This window comes from Podarcis raffonei, chromosome 6 (assembly GCF_027172205.1).
Source record: "Podarcis raffonei isolate rPodRaf1 chromosome 6, rPodRaf1.pri, whole genome shotgun sequence".
NCBI classification, from domain to species: Eukaryota; Metazoa; Chordata; class Lepidosauria; order Squamata; family Lacertidae; genus Podarcis; species Podarcis raffonei.
In genome coordinates, this window is record NC_070607.1 from 64,110,211 (window position 1) to 64,128,219 (window position 18,009).

The window sequence follows — 18,009 nt, forward strand, 5'->3', positions numbered from 1 at the left end:
ACAACAACATTGACAATAAATACTGCAGGGGAGAATGGAACAAATCTCAAGGGAACTTCTGAAGTTCCAAACATCTTGTGTCAATACATCAGCTGTGACTGAAATCACTTTCTCCTCTCCTCAAACCAGGATCAAGAAGGTAGATATAGGACTGAGAGCAAACATTTAGAAGGAACTCTAGCCATTGTGTTGCTCACCCCTTCTAGATCTCCAGAGGTTTCCTTGGGGGCTGGGTTATTCCTCACAGCCCGTCTCTTTTCCACATACACTGCCTCACAGCATGCTTGATCCTCGTTGTGTTGGCTCTTGCCAGCATTTATCACCCTGGGCAGAAAGAAAGATGCAATGAGACAGTGTTTGATTAGATTAGTGAACTTCCTTTTCCCAGCGTCAAGGCGCTCTCAAAGCAAATATTAAAAAATGTAACATAAGCACTGATAACTGGGAAACACTGGCCTGCGAGCGCTCCAACTGGAGAACAGCCTTTACCAAAGGTGCCATGGACTTTGAAGAAGCACAAACTCAGTGCGAAAAGGAGAAACGAGCTAAGAGGAACGCACATTTGGCAAACCCACTCTGGCCCAGAAACCGGTGTCCCCACTGTGGAAGGACGTGTGGATCCAGAACTGGTCTCTACAGTCACTTATGGACTCACTGTTAAGACTGTGTTCATGGAAGACAATCTTACTCAGCTACAAGTAGTCACCGAAAAAGAAGAAGAAGAAGAAGAAGAAGAAGAAGAAGAAGAAGAAGAAGAAGAAGAAGAAGAGCTTTTTTGACTTAGTGCCATGTCAATTCTTGCAGGAAAGTGGAAGACAATCTGAAAGAGGGCATATTTGGTAGTCACAGCTTCACACATTGCACAGTATGCTGTCTGCTGACTGGGTAACCCTCCTTGCCTAAGACCTGGCCCTGGAATTGTGTGGTGTGTACACTTATCCCACTTTGCTGGTTTCTTTAGTGCTTGTTGAACTGGTGGTCTGTGGGCATCAACAGGTCCACTAAGCCATTTCTAGTGGTCCATGCACCAGCACTGCCACTAAAAATGTTGGTAGCAGCATCAGTGGCAGCATTGTCCTTGGAAGAAAGAAAAACAGCTCAGAGTCTAGTGACGGCTCAGGATCGCAATACCTGAAAGATCATCTCTCCCCATATATACTGTCCTGGACTTTGTGTTCATCATCTGAGGCCCTTCTTTGTGTGCCTCCTCCACATGAAGTCTGGAGAATGGGCCTTTTATGTAGTGATGCCCTGTTTCTGGAAAGCTCTCCCCAGAGAGGTTCATCTGGTGCCTCCATTATATATATTTTAGGTGCCAGGTAAGAACACTCCTCTTTGATCAGGCCTTTGGCTGATTAAAATTCTACAGCCATTTAAATGTGTTTGTGGGAAGGGGGTATTATTGTTTCGTTGCTTCTGTTTCAACTACTTATTTGTGCTTTTATTTTGTATTTTTACCTTGTGAACCTCCCTGAGCTCTTTTGATGAAGTCCAGTATATAAAATAAAATAAAATAATAGTGAGGGAAACCATTTGGGCAGAACCTGTTGGTAGCAGTTTTCTTTCCTCCTCCATGGGGAAAGTAGGCAGTCAAGAGCTCTCATCTGGGGCTGATGTTTCCTGAGTGCTCTTTATTACTGCAGGCACTCTGGAAACCTTGGATCAGTTCAGAGCACTTGGTTGTTTACTCCCTCTGTGAAAGAGAAGAGATTGCCACCAATGGCAATCATCCTCATCCCTCACCTTTCCCATCGGTTGTTAAGCGGTATCTCTCAGTTTTTCCTTGTGCTGGCTACAGAAATGAGGGCAATACTAACGTCAGTTGCAAAAAAACAACAACCCATCTTTGTGGGAGGACATTGTAGAAATATAAAACAGGAAACGTTCCCTGGACAAGAGCATGCAGAAATTCTGTTTGCAGAGCAAAAATGGGTCGACGTTTGAGGAGTGTGGTTGAACAGAGTCTGAGAGCTTGAAAACTCTCAAACTTCCTCTCACGTACACTTTCCCAGAGCTAAGAGGTTAGCAAAACCCTCCACGTGCCTCTGAAGCAACAATGTATTTTTAAACACATAAAAGAACTAGAAGTACAAACAAACTGAAGGAGTGTCATCATTCTAAACTGCAAATGCCCAACCACACACAGAAAGCAAAAATAAATAATTAAGAAAATCATGTATTTCATACATTTATATCCTGCCATCAAACTAATATACATGGTGTCCCACATAGTTCAGTCCCCTGTTTTAGCAAAGATGCTCTGCCTGTGTTTCATGTGCCTTCAGACCATAGCTTATCTGCTTAAATATATTTTAAGACAATGCCTCCTTCTCCTGAAGCTTTTCTGAAAAGGCAGGAAGCAGAAAGAAGAGTTGGAAGATATATAGTACCTCAGAAAATGAGAAGGAAGTGGAGCACACAGAACCTGCTCCAGGTATCACCATACGGATCCTGGTGGTGTGTTCTTTGCCTGCAGGCTAAATCCAGCTCAGTTGTCATATATCTGCTTGTCCATGACATACAACTAGTGGGGTTGTCAACTTTTCAACTGGCCTGTGGATCTGCTGTAATCATCAGGAAAAAATAGTTCCTTTCAATTATGGAGGGGGAGAGTGGGCTTATCCTGGCTGGCTTTGCCCCCACCATCATGCCGCCACACATTGGGAAATTATCTACCAGTGAGGTGATTAGGATGCCAGCCCACAGAGATACTGCATGAGTTTGGATAGCTTCCCCCAACGAGAGCAGGGGGCAGGAACACAATGGCAGGAGCAGGGCCAGCTGGTACAGGCCCCACTGCAAGACAGCAAACTCCTGAAGCTGGAGATAGATCACTTCCAAGCTGTGAAAAGCTTCTCCTGGGAGTTCCCTGCTGTTTGCCACTGTCAAGGGCAGGGATGGGCAAATACATCAAATCTTGCAAAACTGTTTCTCCTAATATGATGCATTTTCGTACGTTATTTTTCACTAATATATGCATTTCTATGCACACATTGCACTAGCATATATATTTTTATACACATTACATGGCTGACAAACTTGCATAGCAAAATTTGGAGAAGTGCGAATTTCAAAAGAGGGCTGTTTCCGTTCATGTCTTGTTTTGGGAAAGCGGGAATTAAGCAAGTCCTCCAATTGTGAACTGAATCAAAATTATCCCTGATATCTGGGTAAGAAAAACTGCTGCAGATGCTGCTTGAAATTTGGCAGTGCTGTGATTTGGTGCATATCATGTGATTCAACTTACTGTTATCCCATAAAGACTACAGCTGCAATCCTGACCTCACTTATCTGCAAGCAGCTCCCACTGCATTCAATGGGACGTACTTCTGAGTAGTCATAGTTTAGACTGCAGCTTACATGGCACACCTAGACTCCTTCTCAGAAATAATGTCACCCAAGTGCGTTGAGTTTTAGCTCAGCCTTCACAGATTTGTGGGCAGCTTCAGACATTACAAAGAAATGTGCATCTACAAATGATAAAGCATAACTGCAACAAACATGTTCATTATATGGGTAAGATTCTTAAGAAAGCGGGAATCAAACCCAGATTTGTGTTTCTTACAATTTGTTACCTATGAAGTGGTCCTTTGGTACATTTCTACCCTTAAAAGAACCTTAACTTTCTACATTCTCCAGCAATGCATGATGAAAGTATGTACAGTGGTACCTCGGGTTAAGAACTTAATTCGTTCTGGAGGTTCGTTCTTAACCTGAAACTGTTCTTAACCTGAGGCTCCACTTTAGCTAATGGAGCCTCCTCCTGCTGCTGCTGCACCGCCAGAGCACGATTTCTGTTCTGATCCTGAAGCAAAGTTCTTAACCCGAGGTACCACTGTAAAACAAACAGGCATTAGTGGATTAGGTTGGCTCATTTTGAGCAGGGCCATGGCACCATTGGACAGTTATGTGCAGAGAGAGGCACTAATCCCAGATGGCAGGTGCCGTGGGCAGCAATGGCAGCCTTCCCACACCCAGCTATTCCTCCAGAACACTGTGGCTATTCCTCACTGTTTGACATTAGACCTAAATGTTCCCCAGGCCTATCACACACATCCTAAACAAGCCTGCTGCCCTCAAGTGCCCTGGAGGAAATCATCCCATTGCCAGTGTTGAAGTCCAGTCAGTTTTGGGCATTGAATGGAGGGATTTGCCACCTTGCCCTCTGCCTCAAGCAGCAAAATGCCTTGAGTCAGTCCTGGTTATTTGTTTACTTCTTATTTATTTTATTTCTGAATCGCTTCTCATGAGGCATCCTGAAGCGATGTACAACAGTTATGTGCAACTGTTAGAAGATGGTGGTTTTTATTATTATTAATTATTACATTTATATACCACTTTCATCTAGGAAGTTCCAAATCCTGCAAATGGTAATGCCCAGACAGTTTCCACACAGCTACAAATATATGTTTCCATTTACAGCCAAATACCCCTGTTTTAAACACTTTTACTTTGAAGCATATTTTAATCCAGCCTTCCATTAAAGTGCACTTATGCCTCAGGCTGAGATCCTATGTATGCTTAGTTGAGAATAAGCCCTACTGAATTCAGCAGCATTTATCTAAGTAAATATTCACTGCATAAACACAACCTGCAACTTTGAGAGTAACCAGTAATTTTAATGGGGCTTCTCCAGAGGAAACAGTTCCAAGTGTTCAATTGACAACAATGGTCAAGGTCTCTCCTTCCCTAAATAAAAAGTTCAGAAAGAAAAGAAAACCAGATCAGCAAAGGGCACCTCCCCTATCTAGATAATTATTTTTAGAACCTGTATCATTATCTCAGGGCTGAGCCCTAGTAACCTTCTTATAACCAAGATGTGTTTTCCTGCCAAACAAAGGCAAGCTAAGGTCAGGGACAGAGCGGCAAGGAGTCATCCACTTTTATGAAAAGTGGAACGTTTCACTTACTGGAAACCGAAACTATAATTTTATGTAGATATGTGAAATGTACATAGGAATAAAAATAGAATAAAAGAGGGAAGGAATAAAAGCTCTCTTTTATGCAGTTTCAGTGTTTTGTTATATAAACCTTATGAATCATATGTTTTTTAAAAAAGAGACCCAGCTAAAACAAGCATGAGCACCTTTGTCTGTCCAAACTCCTGTATTTCACCAGCTAGATGCCAAATTTCCCCAAATACTGCATCTTGCTATACCCCATAAAAGCTTTAGCTGCTGAATTCCTATCCACAGGAACCTGTTCAGAATAATGTGTGGTGATCTTAGTGAGAATAAAAATTAAAAATTCACCCACACAAGCCCCAGACATCAGAGGGTGTATTTTCTGTTAAAGTAGTTTGCTATTTTTGTATGTTCTGGATTCTCTCCAAAAATACATTTAGCCATATTTTCAAGCTTTTTCTTCCAACTGCAAGGACAAGAGAGCTGCTTGTGTGGGTGTGCATGAGAGCCAAAAGTGGGTTAACATGAAATGCAAGACTGCATTTAAAATGTCTGTTTTTCCTTTAACAGTAGCAAAGTGGGGATGGTAATTTGATGGGGACTGTGGAACATGGAGAGCTTTATTTTTAAACTCATGATGGCTTGACCCCAAGAGATCCTGATTTTCAGTGTTTAATCATCTTGTATATGGCAAAATCTGGAATATTTCATGAATTCGAAGGTCATCCTCCCTCACGAGCTATACTAATCTTCTCTATATTGTATTTATTATGAACAAAGCTGAAGAAAAAGACAGGAGCTGTCCATTTGTAATGACAAATTTTGGTGGGTGGGTGTTGTTGCAAGAAATGATCATTTACAAACTTTCTGAAGAAAAGAAGGTTAGGAGACTCAGTCTGATAGCATCACTGACCTCTCCCAGCAACTAATCCAACACCTGCCTGCCTTACCTTTAAAGAAGGCGGCAAAGAACTCAAGCCTTTCCTGGACTCTCAGCTGCACCTAATGTAAATCATTCAAGAGAGACAGATTCTCCCACAGCAAGCCTATGCACAGTTCCTAGAACATAAAAATGTCACTGTGCACCAGAGCTTTCCAAACTTTTCATGTTGGTGACACACTTTTTAAACATGCTTCATTTCACGACACAGTTAATCAGTTTGACTAGCAAGCCGGGGGTGAAACTAACACCTTTCCAGCCCTGGGAGGAGCGTGGAAGAATTTGTGCAACACTTACACACTGCAGCTGACACACTAATGTGTCGCGACACAGTTTGGAAAGCTCTGCTGTACACAGCTGAGCTCACTTCCTCATAAGGATCAGGTTGCATGTAAACAGGTAACAGTCTCAATATGCCTTTAACAGCAGAAGCGGAAAATAGATACACAGGCAGTGTTCCACGTTTTCCCTCCTGCACATCACCCAAAAAGAAGAAACATACTGGATAAAAACTGCAGAAAATTTGCATGTGTTGTTGCATATAACTAAACACAAACTTTAAAAATAATTGCTACAATTTAAGCACAGCGAGGAGCTAACCTGTATGCCTGCTCTGTCTACTCTCCTGGTGATGGGCAACTTCAAACACCCTCCCTTCTCCTCTGTATCTTCTTTCTCTTCTTCACTGCCCACCAAACGAAGACTGTCCTCTGCGAAACCGGACACAGAACACCCTACTAGGCTTGGTTAGCTTAAAGAACTACTCCCAGCCCCATAGCCCCGCCCCGTCTTCTCCATGAGCGGCCGCAGAGCATCCTCAGACCGTCCAAGGTGAGTTAAGCATCTTGGACAGCTGACTGGCTACGCGACGGGGCTTCTCCACCTGACCGTTTACCTGAGCTCACAAGTCCTCAGAGAGCGGGGCGCGCCAGGCTAACTTGCAAGAGGGTGAGCGGCGCAGCTGCACGAAAACCCACGGCGCAAGAGTGGGGGATGTGGGGTGCGGTTGATCGCGTTTGAGGAAAGGGCCAGTATCAACTGATCAGCCGATTGGAAAGGCCAGAGCCCGAGTCTCATCGCGTTACCTCATCTACACGTGAATACACCCTCCCTTCTCGACACCCTCATACTAAGGGAGCTATGGCTAGAATGATTAAGAAAGGCTGGAATCTACCTCGACGTTAAAGATTAGATTATAGGAGGGGCTCTGGTGCTGAATCCTTATTCCACAAGGACCATCTTGATGCATGCGGGAAGCCCGCAAGCACCACGTGCGCCCCTACTGTGGTAGAAAAAACACGCCCTCACCAACAGGTATTCAGTGGTAGACTGCCCCTGTAGCTGGAGGATCGCTTTCCGAACCATACATAGACAGTAAGCTCGCCTTGGCTCTGAAAGCCCTTATCTTTAAATCCCAAAGTTGTCTGAACATGCTCAGAGACACTTTACCACCCGCTACACGCCCGAGATTGCGGAGGGCAGAGAGGGAGAGACAGACAGACATAACTACAAGACTCACAAGCACGCACCCCCCCCCACTTAAAAATAATAATCTCTTGGGTGGGGTATGCTTCCCAGCGGTCCCGCGAAGCAGCCCTCTCCCCGCCTGCCCTCCCCTCTCGCTCGCCCTCTCCTACTCGGCGTAGCCGGTGCTCCAAGGCAGGCGGCGGCGGCTCTCGCGGGGGCTCTGGACGGCTCGGCCCGTGTGGTCATCCGCCCGCAGAAGCTCCTCGGGCGTGAGCTGTAGGAAAGCCGGTCTGGAGAAGCTGCTTCGGGGCGGTTCCCGGCAGGGACCGGTGCTGGTGGCGGCGGCGCTGGAGCTGGGCCCGGGGGCAGCGGGCGGCGGAGGGGGCGGAGGCGCCGCCGAGCCGGAGGAGGCCGAGACGGGCGGCGGGCTCGAGGGGCTTCCTCCGCCCCCCAGGCCCCCGACGAGTTGCGCCATCGCGGAGCGCACCCTGCCCAACATGCTGCAGGAGCCGCTGCCGGGCGCCGCGGGCTCGGGGAGGCGGGAGAGGGAGGCGCGCTGCCTGGCTCCGCTCCCCTCCTCCGCCTCCGCCCGCTCGGCTCGGGCTGCAGCTCCGCCGCCAAGTCAGGGAATCTCCGAGCGAGCACCTTCCCCCTCCCCAACCAGCTTCCAGCATCCTCTCGGAGCGCCCCGAGCCGAGCGAGGGCCTCCCTTTCGCGGGCGTCTTCAGAGCCCCGTCCTTCGGTGTCCTCCCCACCCCAGTGGCCTCTGGGGCGAAAGCTACTCCTTAGCACCTCACCTCGGAGGAGTCCCTTTTGCGCGCGCCCTTTCCCCCCCACCCGGCTGCTTTGGAGAGCCTCGCCCGCCGCAAAGTGGCTGCCCCTCGTTGGCTTCTTATTGTGTGGACTGAGATTTAGTGGACCAAATGTTTGCGGGCTCTCGTTGCTGCTACATTCGTGCACACAGCATCGATGATCTTCAGGCAATCCACAGTTATTTTAAGGGGAAAGTGATGTCTATATGATCATATGTATACTGCAACCCCAGAGTCGTCCGTGACTGAACCTAATGATCGGGGTCCCTTTACCTTTACCTTTTATACTGCTTTAGGTTTTTGTAGTGTAAGGGCCTGAGCTCAATTTAGAGGGTGATATAAAAATGCAAGGAATGTGGGGGGGAAATGCTGCTGGTCTCTGAGGTGCTACAAAAAGATTCCCTTTTTGTGTCGGACAAGCCAGTGTACTATTGCAGCCTACCAAATCCAATTGCCCTAAGCCCTTTGTTGCCTCAGTTTTCAATAAGGTGAGCGCCAGTAGCGTGGCAGCAAATTCAGAAGTGCAGGGCCCCTTCGTGAGGTCACAGGCATAGTCGCTTCTGAGAATATACATTGATTATAACTACGGATACATTATCCATGTGTTGCCTTTTCTCTACAAGTACTATTTTTGTGCATGTACAGTGGTACCTCAGGTTACATACGCTTCAGGTTACAGACTCCGCTAACCCAGAAATAGTGCTTCAGGTTAAGAACTTTGCTTCAGGATGAGAACAGAAATCATGCTCCGGCGGCACGGCAGCAGTAGGAGGCCCCATTAGCTAAAGTGGTGCTTCAGGTTAAGAATAGTTTCAGGTTAAGAACAGACCTCCGGAACTAATTAAGTACTTAACCCGAGGTACCACTGTACATGGACAAATGATTTGGAGTGCTCCACTATCTTGTTTTGAACTCTATGATTCTGTTTCTTGAACTTCCATTGTATGTAACTGAACTTGCACACCATTCTTTTGACACTGAAGTACCTTGGGTTTTCACTATTCCTAAAGGTTTAGCTTTGGACCAAACAAAATGACTCAAATATTTTCCCCACACACTATCTCTCTAGGGCAGGGGTAGGCAACCTAAGGCCCAGGGGCTGGATACGGCCCAATCACCTTCTCAATCCGGCCCGCAGACTGTCCGGGAATCAGCGTGTTTTTACACGTGTAGAATGTGTGCTTTTATTTAAAACACATCTCTGGGTTATTTGTGGGGCATAGGAATTCATTCATTCCCCCCCCCAAAAAAAATATAGTCCAGCCTACCACATGGTCTGAGGGATGATGGACCGGCCCATGGCTGAAAAAGGTTGCTGACCCCTGGCCTAGGGTGATCCTAGGAGCCGGTCCCCAGTGACAGACTCACTCCCTCTTGGGCCAATTGACTCCCATCTATACAAAAGGTGTGAAGATTTCTAAGTTCCTAAAAAGCTACCCTTTCATGCTGATTAGGTAACTCTAGGATGCTGGAAACAGGGCCCCTGTTGCAGAAATTGTAACAGGTCTTGAACCTGCCTCCCTCCCACAACCACGTCACCTCTGGTAAGCACTACTGTACCATCCAAATCACTATTACTCCAGACAGGGTATCCTAGTTCTTCGCTGCTTTAGAGTCACCACACAGGCCCCCAGCAGCTACTGGTCATCTCAGACAGCAAAGGATGCTCAAAATGAGTTTAGGTTGCATCCTTAGAAACAGAAATGTACATTACTGAAGTGACCCTATGATTTCTCCTTTGCTTTCAGCACCATGTTACTACACTCCTTTATGACTATTCTGCAGACTCCACTGCATCATGTTCCATTTTATGTTGTCCCCCCAGACCTTTTCTATATAATACTTATTGTCTTGGCTCCAAAGATGTCACTGCCATAGAGTGACATTGTCACCTTCCTCCTCCATTAGCACTGCATTGCCTAGTCAAGAAACATGCACATGCGCTCACAGACGGTGTTCTTAGCACCTTTCTTTATTGTTTTCCCTATGCCAGAGTTGTTGTCTAATTGGGAGTGTGTAGTATTTGCTCTGTTCTGGGTTTACAAGGGACTCTGGGTTTCACATGGAGGGCTCAACTGCAGGGGATGAAGAGAGGAGTCTTTGGCTGCTGGATCTTGGGATAGTCTAGTGAACAAGGATAATTGCAAGCTCCCCTTGTGAAGCTGAGTCATTTGGTAGCTCAGGAATTCATGAAAGAGTACTTGTTTGATTTATCTAAAAGGAGCAGTATTTTCTGAGTCCTCTTTGTAGGTCTACCTTGTTAGTTGGTTTGTTGCTCAGCATGACACATAAATCTCCTGCCTACACAGCATGTTTTGCTGTGGTTACAAAACCCAAGTCAGCAGCCGGACCGGAGTGTGGCTTGGTAGAGCAAGCAAGTTTTGGGAGCCAGAAGTGGAGATAGAGATTTGAGGACAATAACTATGGGTGGTATTCCATTAAACTTTAATTGGAGTAGATCAGCTGAAATTAATGGACCTAACTGTCATGTTCACCCCTTTCAGTGACTCTGCTCTGAGTCTGGCTTAGTTGCATATCACTCTGGTTTGTCTAAGCAACATTGACAAAAGACCAGTGAATTAATGGTTAATGCATTTTAGAGAGGTGTGAATACTCCCATTCTTTTCTCACTGGTGAGAGCTGGTGTGAAAAGAATATGGGATGTGGACCAGGGAGGTGTGGGTTGAAATTCCTGTTGAGCCATGAAGATAATTGGAAGATCCTGGGCAAGTCACCTGATAAGTGACTGACCTAGTGTCTACCTAACCTACATTAGAGACGTGTTGGGATAAGCAGGACAGCCACTGATATTCTTGGAGGAAAGGTCATGATGTGTGGGCAACACACAAAAGGGAAGTCCCAGCAATTCTGCAAAATTCAGTCAGGGTGAAGATTAGATTCCAAAGGCACAAGAGATCAGGGCATGCCTGCTGTTGTTTTTGAAAAGCTAAGATTGTAGTACTGTATACACTTGTTGTTGTTGTTTAGTCGTTTAGTCGTGTCCGACTCTTCGTGACCCCATGGACCAGAGCACGCCAGGCACCTCTGTTCTCCACTACCTCCCGCAGTTTGGTCAGACTCATGTTTGTGGTTTCGAGAACACTATCCAACCATCTCATCCTCTGTCGCCCCCTTCTCCTTGTGCCCTCCATCTTTCCCAGCATCAGTGTCTTCTCCAGGGAGTCTTCTCTTCTCATGAGGTGGCCAAAGTATTGGAGCCTCAGCTTCACGATCTGTCCTTCCAGTGAGCACTCAGGGCTGATTTCATTAAGAATGGATGCGTTTGATCTTCTTGCAGTCCATGGGACTCTCAAGAGTCTTCTCCAGCACCATAATTCAAAAGCATCAATTCTTCGGCGATCAGCCTTCTTTATGGTCCAGCTCTCACTTCCATACATCACTACTGGGAAAACCATGGCTTTAACTATACGGACCTTTGTTGGCAAGGTGACGTCTCTACTTCTCAAGATGCTGTCTAGGCCTGTCATTGCCCTTCTCCCAAGAAGCAGGCGTCTTTTAATTTCGTGGCTGCTGTCACCATCTGCAGTGATCATGGAGCCCAAGAAAGTAAAATCTCTCACTGCCTCCATTTCTTCCCCTTCTATTTGCCAGGAGGTGATGGGACCAGTGGCCATGATCTTCGTTTTTTTGATGTTGAGCCTCAGACCATATTTTGCGCTCTCCTCTTTCACCCTCATTAAAAGGTTCTTTAATTCCTCCTCACTTTCTGCCATCAAGGTTGTGTCATCTGCATATCTGAGGTTGTTGATATTTCTTCCGGCAATCTTAATTCCAGCTTGGGATTCATCCAGCCCAGCCATTCGCATGATGTATTCTGCGTATAAATTAAATAAGCAGGGAGACAAAATACAGCCTTGTCGTACTCCTTTCCCAATTTTGAACCAATCAGTTGTTCCATATCCAGTTCTAACTGTAGCTTCTTGTCCCACATAGAGATTTCTCAGGAGACAGATGAGGTGATCAGGCACTCCCATTTCTTTAAGAACTTGCCATAGTTTGCTGTGGTCGACACAGTCAAAGGCTTTTGCATAGTCAATGAAGCAGAAGTAGATGTCTTTCTGGAACTCTCTAGCTTTCTCCATAATCCAGCGCATGTTTGCAATTTGGTCTCTGGTTCCTCTGCCTCTTCTAAATCCAGCTTGCACTTCTGGGAGTTCTCGATCCACATACTGTTTGAGCCTTCCTTGTAGAATTTTAAGCATAACCTTGCTAGCGTGTGAAATGAGTGCAATTGTGCGGTAGTTGGAGCATTCTTTGGCACTGCCCTTCTTTGGGATTGGGATGTAGACTGATCTTCTCCAATCTTCTGGCCACTGCTGAGTTTTCCAAATTTGCTGGCATATTGAGTGTAGCACCTTAACAGCATCATCTTTTAAAATTTTAAATAGTTCAGCTGGAATACCATCACTTCCACTGGCCTTGTTATTTGCAGTGCTTTCTAAGGCCCATTTGACTTCACTTTCCAGGATGTCTGGCTCAAGGTCAGCAACCACACTACCTGGGGTGTACGAGACATCCATATCTTTCTGGTATAATTCCTGTATACACTTAGCTGGGAATAAGACGTCTCAGCTAAGATAAGCAAGATCTGTTGAACTCAATAGGGCTTCTAGGCTTTGTACAGTGAAATGCAGGTGTGCTTGCTGCTGCACTCAAATGGTGGTTAAGGTCCTGACGTACATGGTGATAATTTGCTTGTGTATGTATCCCTTCCTGTGTTGCTGTCAGATTGCAGCAAAACTGCACATGGCCCTATACCCTGGGAGGAAGGGAGTAGGAAGGAGAAAGGTAGCCATAACCCAAGCTTTCTTATGGTTCTGGAGAAATACTGTGCTAGTGTTTTAAAACGCGTCTGTCTCCCTTCACAGAGAACCTCTTTGGAGGGGTTTTGTTTTTTGTTTTTTAATCATTTTAGTTTGTGCTTCCTCAATTGCCATTAATCACGCTGTAAAGGACACGGTGAATGACTCAATTCCTTGCCAGACCTGAGAGGAAATAGTACATTCAAGGTGAGAAGAGTACTGGACATATTCTCTTTTCATATGCAGCTCTGGTTTCTGGCCAGTTGCTTTGAACTGGTGCCTGTTAGGTGTGAAACAGGCATACAAAGTTTTTATTGAACAAATTGGCATCCTTCTTGTGAGTGCAGGCAAGAAAAATGATGAGGCGTTTGTTTCCCTACCAAGCCCAGTTCTGATCCTTCAGCATTTTTGTGCTGCTTATGCCCTTGCTGTACCTGCCCAGAGATAAATGTGCTAAAGCAGCACCTTTCTTGGATTGAAAACCCTGCAGAACAACAAAACAGTGGTGGCTAGTCAGGGTAATGGGAGAAGGCTATGAAAATGCCTAGTTAAGAAAAGAGGTAGACAGGAAAGTTGTGGGGAACATGACGGCCAGTGTCTTCAGTAAGAAAAAGGAGAAGTCGGCTACAAAAGGGATCTGAGCTGTTGCTCCAGCCCACTAAAACATTAGCCAATGAAGCGTGCATGGAATTGGCTCTTTCCATTTCTAGTGGTCCTTCTGCAAAATAGAGAAGACGGATTTTCATAACAAGGGAAACGAGGTGGAGTTGCTTGCATATCTTAAGGAAGAAATGGCACTTCCATATTCATTAGCACTCTGCATGTCCCAGTTCTTAGAAAAGGCTCAAGGATCACTGCTGCTCCAGTGTGCAGTATGTGTGTGCACCACAAACACACATGTTGAATGAACTGCGAAAATTGAGTTAATGTGCATTTACAGTGGTACCTTGGGTTAAGTACTTAATTTGTTCTGGAGATCTGTTCTTAACCTGAAACTGTTCTTAACCTGAAGCACCATTTTAGCTCATGGGGCCTCCTGCTGCCGCCGCGCTGCCGGAGCCCAATTTCTGTTCTTATCCTGAAGCAAAGTTCTTAACCGGAAGCACTATTTCTGGGTTAGCGGAGTCTGTAACCTGAAGCGTATGTAACCTGAAGCGTATGTAACCTGAGGTACCACTGTATTTAGTGTGCACAATTCTCAGTTTTACCAATGAATATGATTTTCTTAAGCAACTGAAACTAGAGAGGAAATGGCATCAAATCGAGGTTAGGGTTTTGGAGCATGTTATGTACTAAGCTTAGATCCTACAACAATAGGTAAGTAGGATCCTAGAATGCAACAACTGATTGGATTGCAGGAGAAGACCAATCAGACTCCAGGAGGGAAGCAGAATCAGCCTATTAGGCTGGTAGGATTGTAGAATGCAACAACTGATTGGCTTGCAGAAAAAGACCAATCAGGCTCCAGGAGGGAAGCAGAATCTGCCAATCAGATGGGACTCATTGTGTAAATAATGTATATAAAAGCCTGTGGTTTGGGGGGCAATTAAATCACTGTTTTACAAGCTGCAATAAAGAGCATGAAATCACTACAGGACTCCAAGTATATTTCTGGATTCTCTGGATGCTTAATAGGGTGTCTGTTTAACATCCCACGATTGCAAGGGAAGCCTCTGGAAAGCACACACCCTCAGACTAGGAAAAGGGCATGTTCATCCTCATTGGTGACCCTTTCTGACAGACAGACAGACAGACAGACAGTATGACCAAACATTGCTAAGGGACAGCAGCAGTAAAAATAATAAAAATCCCAATGCCCAGAGGGCTACTTCTTCTTACAGCTGTGTTACTACTGCAGACAACTCATCATCTCCTCAGTAGCGATTTATTGCAACAGCAATGATAATCATAATTACTTGAACATCCTTTGATCTATGATAACTATCAGACTAATAGTACTACAACTGTCAGTTATGCAACCCTCTTCTGGCATCCTTCATTGAAGATGATAGATGATTCTATTCATTGCAGCAAGTACACATTCAGTTCCATTAAAAAAAGATGAAGATGGCAGCAATCCTATGCTTCCTAGGAGTAAGCTCTTTTGAAGCAAATGGGACTTAGCTCTGTGTGGATATGTATATGATTCTGTTGCTATACTACCATTCCAAACACTCTTGCTGGGAAGTAAGCCCCACTGAAAACAGTGCATCTTGCTTCTGAGTAAACATGGATTGGATTGTGAATGCTTAGGGATGGCCAACATGTATTCTCAAGAGCTGCTTTGTGTTTTGCCTTGTAAATTGCCCCTTGTGTGTAATGAAAAAGTTGGTGCAGTCTTTAGGGCTGCACTGTTGTGGAACATAATATGCGCTTAGGGCCTATCTAGAAGCGATACACTTCGCATGTCATATATTATCTAGTCTGCAGTCTGTGTATAAAACTACACAAAAGTTAAAAATTACAACCAATAATTAAAAATATCAAACCTCATTTCTGAAAAATATCATGCCATAGCTATCCATGAGTCTTTGATGGTATCCAGCTAGTTTCCTCTATTCACAGGGTCAATAATAGGGTGCCATTTATTCTCCAGGTCTATAAGCATATGTAAACTGCCCTGTGATGTTCAGATGAAGGGCGATACAGAAATTTATTAAATAATAAGAATATATCCTCATTTCTAGCTTTTCGCATTTGCACAGTTACTCTTTTTAAAGAAGGAGATGCTTTCAAATCCCCGCTTTCAAACAGTGCTCTTCTGGCTGCCACCTTTTTGACACTATCTGTTAAGCAGTTATGACCAAAAAAATAGTAATTGTGGGTCTTTAGTACTATTTTGGTTCATTATTTTTATATTCTTCCACAACACAATCCCAGAATGTACCCACAACAGTACATTCCCACCCCTTATGAAAAAGCGTTTTGTTCCTTCCACAACCCCACCTTATAATTCCTCATCTTTTGTGTTTTTAAGGGGGGGGGGAACACACCCAAATAAAGAAAGTCCAAAATAAAATGGTGGCGCTCCTGATGCCTGGATCCATCCTCACTCAGGGTGCAACTCACCCAACAAATTCATAAGTCTAAGAGAAATGCTTGTCCTGGGAGAGGTGATTTCATTTGCTTTGTTGCCTGTTTGTTGTTACAGAACGTTTATTTTGAATTTATGGATTCTCAAATGTGTGTGTTATGGCAATGAATTACAAATCAGATTTATAGCTTTTAATCAGCAAGGTCACTGCAGTATCATGTGTATGCAAGATTAAAACAAGACAATAACGATAAAAGCAGAAGCTACTGCGTAACTCCTTTCAGCCAAACGACAGACATAAATAAAATGATGCAAATGGACGTGCTGGCAATTTATAACAGATATTTCAACACACTTCCTTTTTGGCTTCTGTGCAACTGCTGCAAATTTAGCACCCTTATGCATATAACGTATTTCTTTTTGTTTTATAGGAGATAGATGGTTTCAGATAGATCACTAGCATTTAGCACACCAGTTAACAATTCTGCTGTAAATTTCTTCCTTACAGGCCACAAGGAAATGACCATTAATTTGTCATTTCATTGCCACACCTCTGTGTGTGTGTGTGTGTGTGTGTGTGTGTGCATGCCATAAGCCCCACTCCCTTGGGTTAAATATTGTCAGTGTTATCTGTGTGACACTTGTATCTCTCTCTCTCTTTCTCTCTCTCTCTCCAAGGCATGAGTTACATTTTTAAAAAGGCAGTAGTGATATTTTCCCAGTGGACATTTTACTGTGCATAACTGGGAGTTTCTCCCAATGTTCCTGCAAAAGACGCTTTTGTGTCTAGGACCTGTGTGAAGATCTGGGTTTCCATGACAACCCTGAGCAGTGCATGAAACACCTTCTGCATCTTCACTTTGGAGGTGTGGTTTATAATTAGAAATCAGGGAGACAGAGAGTAGTGTCAGAGAACCAGCCTCACATAACCAACATGATTAAGTCTGAACGGGTTAATACTATATACTAAGTTGTCCTGCCAGGCTTACTTATGTCCACTTCCTCTACCCTGGAAGGATATAGGAAGTCAAGGCAATTGTTCACCCCTCCCCCGTCTCCATGAGACGCTCAATGTGTGAAGAGGTTTTGAGCTGGTTGCTCCAGCTCTGACCGCATGGCTCTTGCCAACTACTCTTGTGTTCCTATACCAATAATTTAGGAACTTTCACCACTTTGGAACTAAACTGCGTTTTACTGACTCTGTGACTTTTCTGACCGATGTATGGAACAGCACATGAACCTAACCTTTGAAGAGTTTCTATGTAAACCAATTTTACATGTTACATGTACCCAAGGGGAGTAATCACAAATTAGATTCCATAGCAGAAGAGACTTATGTTTGGCTATGCTGCAGGGAGCAACGGATACAAAGTAATGAACTTGAAGACAGGGAAAGTCAGCACAAGACGTGTGGTTCATTTTGATGAACACAGGAAAGCTAACAAGAGAGGAACTGCGATAGGCTTTTCTGATGACTCAGAGGAGGAAACACTAGCCCTCGTAAACTTTCCTGAATTGATATATAACAGTCCAGATCTACTGTCACACCACCTAGCATAGAAGCTGAACAGGAAGGAGAAGCAGGAGAACAGATTCCAAGAAGCAGCAGAGCCAGAGGGGAGGAGACTGATGATGAGATGCTTGCATTGGAGAGTGATGAAGAGACTGATGAGACTCCAGAGTGAAGCATCAAATGCTCAGCAAAGGTGTTCCAGCCCCACAATTGCCCCACCTCACAAAGTCAGTGCAATCCCGAGAACCTTCCACTTGGGAAGAGATTGAGCAGATTCCAGCTGCTGAGGCTTGCCTGTAAGAGGGATGCAGCACAGGAAGAGATTGATGCACTGCATCAGAAGCAGATCCTCACCAAGCTGCCCCCTGGCAGTCAGGCAATTGGAAGCCAGTGGGTGTTTAAGGTAAAGCAGCGTGCAGAAGGGGAAATTGCGTGCTACAATGCAAGACTTGTGGCAAATGGTTACTCACAAAAGTACAGTATAGGAAAGACTACAATGAAACCTTTGCAGTTACA

The 18,009-nt window shown here is 44.8% G+C and overlaps 1 protein-coding gene and 1 non-coding gene across 2 annotated transcripts in view; both read right to left on the reverse strand.

The window, feature by feature from the left end:
* The window catches only part of PPM1J (protein phosphatase, Mg2+/Mn2+ dependent 1J), a 30,483-nt gene extending 22,423 nt beyond the window's left edge, over positions 1-8,060 (reverse strand). Inside the window, exons 1-2 of the mRNA XM_053393506.1 lie at positions 7,482-8,060; positions 198-324 (exon numbers count right to left, since the gene is read on the reverse strand). Of these exons, the coding sequence (XP_053249481.1) occupies positions 198-324; positions 7,482-7,810 (456 nt within the window). The 5' untranslated portion in view covers positions 7,811-8,060. The remainder of the gene's footprint in view (positions 1-197; positions 325-7,481) is intronic.
* On the reverse strand, positions 5,596-5,700 carry LOC128416789 (U6 spliceosomal RNA). Its single transcript, XR_008331303.1, has one exon. It is a non-coding gene; the product is annotated as a U6 spliceosomal RNA (small nuclear RNA).
* Positions 8,061-18,009: the final 9,949 nt, after the last annotated feature.